The sequence below is a fragment of the Lolium perenne genome, chromosome 3 (assembly GCF_019359855.2).
Source record: "Lolium perenne isolate Kyuss_39 chromosome 3, Kyuss_2.0, whole genome shotgun sequence".
In the NCBI taxonomy this organism is placed as follows: domain Eukaryota; kingdom Viridiplantae; phylum Streptophyta; class Magnoliopsida; order Poales; family Poaceae; genus Lolium; species Lolium perenne.
The window spans coordinates 93077780-93086052 of NC_067246.2; the positions used below are offsets into that span (position 1 = coordinate 93077780).

Below are 8273 nucleotides of genomic sequence, written 5' to 3' on the forward strand. Positions count from 1 at the left end.
AGAACCACACATCTTGAAGGATGTACCAAGTCAAACAAAAAGAAATGGGTTGGGTGGTCATAATAAGAACAACTTTTGTTGTTTAATGAGGGCAGGGGGTTCCAATGGCCTAAAGACTAGGTCATCCAAATCAAACATCTTGTCATGAATTATTCTAGGCTTATGAAGAGGACTTGAGAATCAGAATGTTATGGGGAAAGCTCACTTAGAGCTAAGGTGGCGGTTGACATGTAAACATCAAGGAACTTAGAGATGGGTTGGCTGGCAAGATCACAAAAACAAATTGCAGGGCATATACAAATCTTCTATTCCTAAATAGCTAGCCCCCACTACTAGATTTCTCTGCAATTCTATGCCTCCACGTCACCCCAAATAGATAACACAGAGCTTGGTACCCTCTCAATGTCAATTATGTCAATTGTATGCAAGCCGTAGTACATGTTATTTTTTTATGATTCTACTCACTAAATGTCATCCAGAACGAAAGTGTATTCCAATAAGTTGGGCAAAGGGAGAGGGAACAGCTACGCGAAATACATATGAATAAGATAATGCGCTGGGAACCGTCGTGTGAAGCTTACTGCACCAGTTGTCTCATCAGTTGCATCACAACCCCAGTTTAAGCTAATTATCCTAACCCTGTTGAAGAACACAATTTCTAGAGAAAGAGTTCAACACATATTAAAGTACACACTAGGTAGAGGATGTGATGCTCTTGTGCTCTCCACAGTTAAATGATCATTGAGGCACCGGATGGTCAGTTCTAACCACACTCACTGATTCTGGCTGATGCATAACTTGGTGGTAAAAGTCATGCCTATAATGGAAAAAAAGTACCATTTCTTTCCACAAGCGAGGTATTACATTGGCTGATGTGCACTCTGCATGACGAAATTCTTGTGGAACCGTCTGGAGTCAGCATAAGAAAATTATATCCAGCCAAAGAGGCAGGTAAGCAAACAAAGAAGTAATCCAACAAGCAACCACATGTCCTTATCCTCCGTGTCAAATGCAGAACATAGCCGCGAATCAAACATCTGCACGTAATAAGCTACATATTCGCATTCCCTCTCAATCCTTGCTCAGAAGGAGATCCCTTCATCTGTTCATCCTTCAGTAAGAAATAAAGAGAGTCCTTCCTCCTCCAACCTGTACAACATTCCTGCTCTTGCCTCCTCTTCTCAGAGAACTCTCTGAAGAAGGAAACAACAAAACCAAAACACCAATCAACAAAAAAAGCAAAAGAGAGAGAGAGGAAACACAGAAGATGATCCCGTTCACAGAGCAAGAGAGTTCCAAGATGAAGCACTCGGTGCTCTAGCTCTGCTTAGCTCCCGAGCAGTTCACTGATGGCGGCAATGGAGGCGCACGGGGACACGCGGAGGAGGGCCGGTGCCGGTGGAAGCAAGGTGGAATCGGAGCAAAGGAAGCTACGGAGAATCAAGTTACCTTCATGGTCATGTCCGCCGAATCGACCACCAGGCACCTGAGCTGTCTCGGTGTCTGTTGTGTTCGTCTTCAAAACCCCTCTATTCTTCCTCTCTCGATTTGCCTCTTCCGCTCTTCCTCTGCTTTTCCTGTGATTCTGTTAGAAGCTTCTGTTCCCAAGGGTTTCGCCGTTTCTGAGGTGAGATCGATCTTGGGAGAAGGTGTCTGAACTGTCTGGACCCTGCTCTTGGGAACCAGGGCTTCGGTCTCGCTGCTCCTTGTTTTTCCTGTTGGCTTCCGCTGTCTGCGCTTGTTTGCTCCTCTTCGGGCTTTGGAGCTTTGGAGCCTGCTCCTCCCCTGTCGCGTAGACCTGCGACATTCCGGAGAACAAACAAGTGAGTTCTTGGCCCTTGTGCCTGTAATAAATCCTTGTCTCTGCCTGATCCCTCGAAACCTCTTCCCGTGGCAGTTTGAGAAACCGTATTCTAAACCCCTGGCTAGCACTTCACATCGATGGTTTCTCCGTAGCTGCTGCGATTCCGTCCAGTCCCCGATCAATTGTACTTCCTTGAATTAGGCTACTGGACCATCGATCTTGATCGTTGCAGCCTTCTGTTGTGAGACGACATGAACTGCGGTCCCTTCAGCGGTGCAGCGGGGCTCTACGAAGGGTTTTACGGCGGTTTCGGCGGCGGGCATGGCCATGATCATGGCTTTAACCAGCAGCTGGAAGCGTCGACGTTGTCGGCCCTGTTCGATGGCGGCACGAGGCAGCTACACACGGCCGTCGACGTCACGGACGTCGTGCAGAAGAGGAAGGGAGGAGGCGAGCGAGACGAGAAGGCGGCTACGGCCCTGAGAAGCCACAGCGAGGCGGAGCGGCGGCGGAGGGAGAGGATCAACGCCCACCTCGCCACGCTCCGGAGCATGGTCCCCTGCACCGACAAGGTCAGCCCTTTCTCCTCTCGTTGCCTCGGTATTTCTCCTTTTGCACTCGAGAATCTCGCAAAAATCCAACCCCACTCTCAGAACTGTACCGCCTTTTGCAAAATTCCAAACATCAGCGTCGTATGGGGTATCATTTTCTTTAGGGATTTGCTAGTTCTCAACTTCATGCTCAGTTAAGTTCTACATTATTTGATTTACATCGTGATTCATCCTAGTCATAAGTTATAACATAAGTTGCAACTGAGATTTGATAACATCCTCTGATTGAGAACGAACTCATTCTCGGTCAACTGAGAAATAGTCACACCCATTTCTTTAAGGTATACCGGCTTGGCAATTATGAACTTTTGGTGGTAGACATGGGCAATCATTTTGGCTCCTATTCTGAACTTTTCGTTTCTTCTTCATTTTTTATTTGTGTTGATGTTTATTTTATTTTTTGTTACAATTTCTTTACTACTATCTTTTTTCTTTCATAGTTACATAATAAATGTTTGTGCACTTCATGTTAAATATTCACGTGTACTAAAATATGTTCTAACATCAAAAGAGTATGTTTATTGGTCTGAAAAAGATATTTACGGATCTTTAGAAAAATTTCCATAACTCTCTAAGACGCATTCATGGCTCCAAAAAAAATTCATGTATATATTTCACAAAAACTGAAAAGGCATAAAATGGGAAATGAAAATTATTTGTTTTTGTCAAATAAGATGCTTGCATATTTTTATAAAAAATATTCATGTTTATAGAAAAATGTATGATAACTTTCAAAGAATATTCGTGTATTTCATAATAATTGTTTATGCACATTAAAAAGGAATGTTAGTGCATTTTTTGAAGAAATACTAGTATAGTTAAAATCTACATGATAGTATACATTTATTTAAATAACTAAATAAACAGATGAAGTGTTACAAATGGAAAGAAAATAAAAATTTAAATCAATAGGAGAATGAGATGCAAAATAGAAAATGAGACAAAACAGGAAGAAGAAAAGTGAAAAATAGATAAAGAGAAGGGAAAAAGAAGAAGGAGAAAACAACATAAATCGTCATTCAACTGGGCCTAAGGTGCCAAGTGAGATTCCTCAAAAATTGCACTTATAGTTTATTTTGTCATTTCTAGAGCAAGTGCACTATAACTGACAAAATAACCATTACTATCGAAATGGTGCGTGGGGAGTAGGCAAATCTCTATATTGTTACTTCTAACATGGACAGACAGAGCAAAATCTATTGATCGTTCAGTGCGTGCGCTATCTGGCGCACCGCACATGGTGGGGTAGTTTTGAGCTGGGCTATTAGTGAGAGAGATGCGGTTTTGTCCAGTTTTCATCATTTTTTCAGGTTTTCTTCTGTTTTACGGCCGTCGGTTTTCTGATTCTGCAAGTTAGTTTTTTTTTATTTTTCAATTATAAAATTTCCAGATACGAACATTTTCAAATTTACAATTTTTATTTTGAAATATGTTTAGATATGAATATTTTAAATATAAACAGAAAGAAAAAAAAGATAACAAAAGAAAAAACGAGAGAAACTATACCTGTTATTGGGCCGCATTGGGGCAGCCAATGAAGCAGCTGCTTCACGCGGTGCCCCGGGTAGAGCCTGCACAGAGCAGGAGATATGTGGCACATTGCTTTGCCGCCGCATGACAGAAATGCCTTGTTGAATGGTACATCCAGGCTTCGCCCCGGTTCGCAAACAGACGTGATCGTCGTCTCTGTATTGGCTTTTGCAGATGGACAAGGCGGCGCTGCTCGCTGAGGTGATAAACCACGTCAAGAAACTCAAGGCCGAGGCAGCGCGTATCGGCAAGCACTGCCCCGTCCCCTCCGGCGCCGACGAGGTCACAGTCGTCGAGGTCGTCCAACAATCACCGTCGCCCCACGCCACGACCACCCGCCACAACGGCCCCGTCCTCCTCGTCAAGGCGACGCTCAGCTGCGCGGACAGCTGCGCCGACCTCTTCGCCGACGTCAGGCGCGCGCTGCAGCCCCTCAAGCCGAGGGTCGTCGGGTCGGAGGTGACCACGCTGGGCGGGCGCGTCGGGCTCACCGTCCTCATGACACGCGAGGGCGCCGTCACCGCGGCCTCGGTCCGGCAGGCGCTCGAGTCGGTGCTCGACAGGGTCGTCAGTTCCGCCGCCGCTCTGGACTTCGCGCCCAGGGACTCGCTTCTGTACAGCAAGCGACGGAGGGTCTCCACGTTCGAGTCCTCCAGCTCTTCTTCCTGACACCCTACTTGTAATGGTTTCGAACTTTCGATCACTCCTTCAGTTGCGCACGTTTTGTTGATGATTTTTCTTCCGTCGTGGTTGTGAAGGTAGTACGAGGCAAAAGTTCCACGTACCACACATTAGTCATCACAGTGGTTGGGTTGCTTATCTTCAGTTTGCAAGGATTACTACATTTGTCTTCACACTGGCCTAGCATTTCAGGCTTTTGAGTGCAGCTTAAAATCTGTCGCTTTCTTCCATTATTTTCTAAGAATACAAAATGGCACAGTATTTTACACTTAGGGTCTGTTTGATTCATAAAAAAATTAAAGGAAATTTGTAGGATTCTCATCCATAGAATTTTTTTTCCTATAGTAGTCATTTGATTCAAAGGATTGGAACCTCGAGAATTCCTATGCATTACTTTCCTGTACTATAATCTCATGGGCGTAGGGATGTAAACGGATAGGATAATTTCCGCACCGAAGCCGGCGCCGAATCCATTTTAAGGTATCCATATACGATTTTAAAGGATCCGGCGGATAAGGATATCCGATTCTGAAGTGGTGCTCCGGATATGGTATAGGATACAATATAGCAAGCAGCATGCGGATATGGATTATCTGAAATTTAATTAGGACTAGCACAATGCCCGCGCGTTGCTGCGGAAGAACAAGGTTGTTGATCTTGTACTTGTAGATTCTGTTGTGCGAACAGGTCCATCCAAAATGATGCATTTTTTGCCGCACTTCAGAAAACACTAAGCTTCTGGACCTATATCCAACTTTCAGTTGCATGTTGTTGAATTATAAATCAAGGAATCGCAATGAATTACTATAAACTTGCCAATGTATTGAAAAAAAATCTGAGATATTGTTTCGTGTAAGTACTTATAGGAAACATGCACATGCGTTGCAACGGGAAAATTCTTTTTGGCACCAAGACACACAAAGTAAGTTTTGTAGGTATGTGATAGCCAAATTTTTCGCATCACGGTCAGGTGTGCCGCCATAGGGCCTCCTAAGCCATGCCTCCCAGGATCATATGCTGCCATCCCCGCGTCATCTCGCTATGCGAAGGCCTTTTTTACGCTGAAAATAGAAGAGCAAAGGTAGCCGATCAGGGCGGATATATCTTTCGAGAGGAGCCTAGATGTAGATTAACTTTTTTTTTGAAATAGATGTGATTAACTGAACAAACTCGAATTAACCAAATTGTAATGGTACTTCAGTTTTTGGTTTTCATCAACCATGCATGGTTTATCTACCACAACAGGCTGAGTAATATAATTGGCCTCGTAATTTTGTTCAGATGAACAATTAGCTCTTGAACATAACAATTCTACAATTTTAGCAGCTATAACAATCACGTCAGAAAAATTCTGAACGTGGTGCAGTGGCCGGTGTATTTACTTCTCTGCTGGACTTTTTAAAAACATCGTATTCTGGTTTTATATGATGAAGCAAATTTGGTTGGAGCATGCTACAATGTCACATGAGACGGGTTCCTTGGGTAAAATGCCAGCAACATAAAAAATTGCTTGTTATCGTTCATCTCCAACCAGCTTCCGAGAAAGGTGCTACTGTAGAAAATTCATCATCTATCTCGTTTCTGATCGTTCTTCACCGTTCAGTGCCAAAATCCCCTGCCTTTTCCCTACTTCTAATCATTATCCAGCAGCAGAATCACTTGACTATTTCCTCGCTCGATCTTTTGGTGCTCGTTCTTTACGCCGAGCCAGAATGTGCCTAAAGCTGCACGGGATTTAGAACAGGGGAGCTAGCCTGGGTGGAAGCTGCAGGATCCTGGAGAACAAGAGCCACCGTATGGCCAGCTGGCTCGCCACCGGCGTCGACGGCGAGCTCCACATCGCGAGCACCAGCGAGGCCGCGAGGGTGTCCTGTTCGTGGGCGCGTCGGTCAGCTGCTCTGTGGTCCTGTGGACAAGGTAGTCACGACGGAGCCGCTATTACCTACAGAGTTGTTGCTCATCGGTCTCCTCATGTAAGAATTCCTAATTCCGCTCTCTAATTTTACAATGTATGGTCAGGCCAGTCCCTTACGACGGAAGAAAACCACTTCGATCCGTTTTCATTAGGCGACGTATGAAGGAAAACCACTCTGATCTCGAAGAAACCTTGTCGCCATCGTGACTGCATTGCCGAGTCCGTTGCCGAGGGTGTCAGTGGCCGCGCCAAATTTGGCTCGACGGGATTCGGTGTGGGCCGGTTGGACGTGAGGTTGAATAATAATAATACATGGTTAGCCCATATATCAAAGGCCCGTTTGTGACACCAGACAACCACCTATTGCAATTTAATAGTAAAGAAAGATAATCCAAAGGTTTGAAACCGGATAATTCGATTTTTGAGTCAAAGCAAAGGCCAATCTTGAAAGATTAGTAGTTATTAAGTTACCAAATTAATTTGGCGAGCATGTTTATATCTAAATTTCTAATAATGCTTGAGTTTAGCGCATTATGTCTCTTTCTTCTTAACTACACAAGTCTAAAAGTTTAAATCTCTCTCAAGATTTGCAAGAACTATAACTATTTACCAATGAGAGCATATATCCGAATATTTTTATTTTCGGTTCAAGTTCGCTCTATTTCCGATTTGAATCCGCACACCGATATATCCGCATTCGAATCCAAAATCGATCAATATCCGCTCCGATTCGAATCCGAGAAAAATATATGATAGAGGATATGGTATAAGTAAAATCCGATTCAATCCGATCCGTTTACATCCCTACATGGGCGGCATGCCCGAGCAGCTGCCCGGGCTCAACTTCGTCCAGCAGGCATGCGTACCTCGTGTGGTTAGGCCTAAACTTATGATTAGTGGGTTGTTTGCCCAGGCTAAAAACTTCAGCGCAACAAACTGATTGTCTTTATCCCTTGGACCAAGTCGCTAAAAGGCCTACAGCCTAGCCTGGTGGCCACATCCGCACTGATTGGTGGATCCATCCGTCTAGGAGACTAACAGTTCGATCAATCATTCCGTCCAGTACTGGTTCCTTGGCAGGGTCGCACACACGCGACGGTGGCACGTCGGTTAGAGACTCTGCTGCATGCAGCCTGCAGATCGGGACGGCGACAAGCGGCGCCGCTAGCTTACTCATCATTACAGCCGTAGTTCTGACCCGCTAGGGCTGGATTTAATCTATAAGTTGGAGGGAAAAAAAAAGTCTTTGACACATGAGCACCAGTGCTCTTGATTTTAAAAAACATTTTTCTACGATTCTAAAAAATCTGAAAATAAATGTGCACACACATATAAACATTCTAAAATGTATGGTGTAAATTTCGGATAAAAATATAAAAGATAAATTTCTAACAAAAATAAATGTGCGGTTTCAATTTAGCACCTATATTTATCGATTTAGCACTTATATATATTTAAATATGCCATTTCAATCCTTGCTTTTTCAATTATACATATCTAGATATGCCATTGCGATTTTTTTTTTAGCTTAGGGTTCGCCCAGGCTCCGATTTTTTCCTGGCTCCGTCACTGTATAATCTCATAGGAATTCTAACAAGAGGTTAGAGTTTTGAAAAAAAATCATGTGTATATATGACAACTATGACATGTACTTAATCTCTATAGAATTTTCCTGCCTTTTCACCTGGTGCAACCAAACGACATATGCAACTATTCTAGCGTTTTTCATTCT

The 8273-nt window shown here is 43.8% G+C and overlaps 1 protein-coding gene across 1 annotated transcript; it reads left to right on the top strand.

Annotated features, from left to right (window-relative positions):
• The first annotated feature begins 991 nt into the window (after nucleotides 1–991).
• Nucleotides 992–4857, top strand: LOC127341916 (transcription factor bHLH51-like). The gene is made up of 2 exons (XM_051367855.2): nucleotides 992–2376; nucleotides 4120–4857. Exons 1-2 carry the CDS (start codon nucleotides 2056–2058, stop codon nucleotides 4612–4614), a joined length of 816 nt encoding a protein of 271 aa, XP_051223815.1. The 5' UTR covers nucleotides 992–2055; the 3' UTR covers nucleotides 4615–4857.
• The last annotated feature ends 3416 nt before the right edge of the window (nucleotides 4858–8273 follow it).

What these genes read in the sequence shown, in the direction of transcription:
- LOC127341916 (XM_051367855.2), top strand. Translation starts at nt 2,056, where the DNA reads ATGAACTGCGGTCCCTTCAGCGGTGCAGCGGGGCTCTACGAAGGGTTT. An exon ending in TGGTCCCCTGCACCGACAAG is followed by an intron (nt 2,377 to 4,119) that starts GTCAGCCCTTTC and finishes TGGCTTTTGCAG; the next exon opens with ATGGACAAGGCGGCGCTGCT.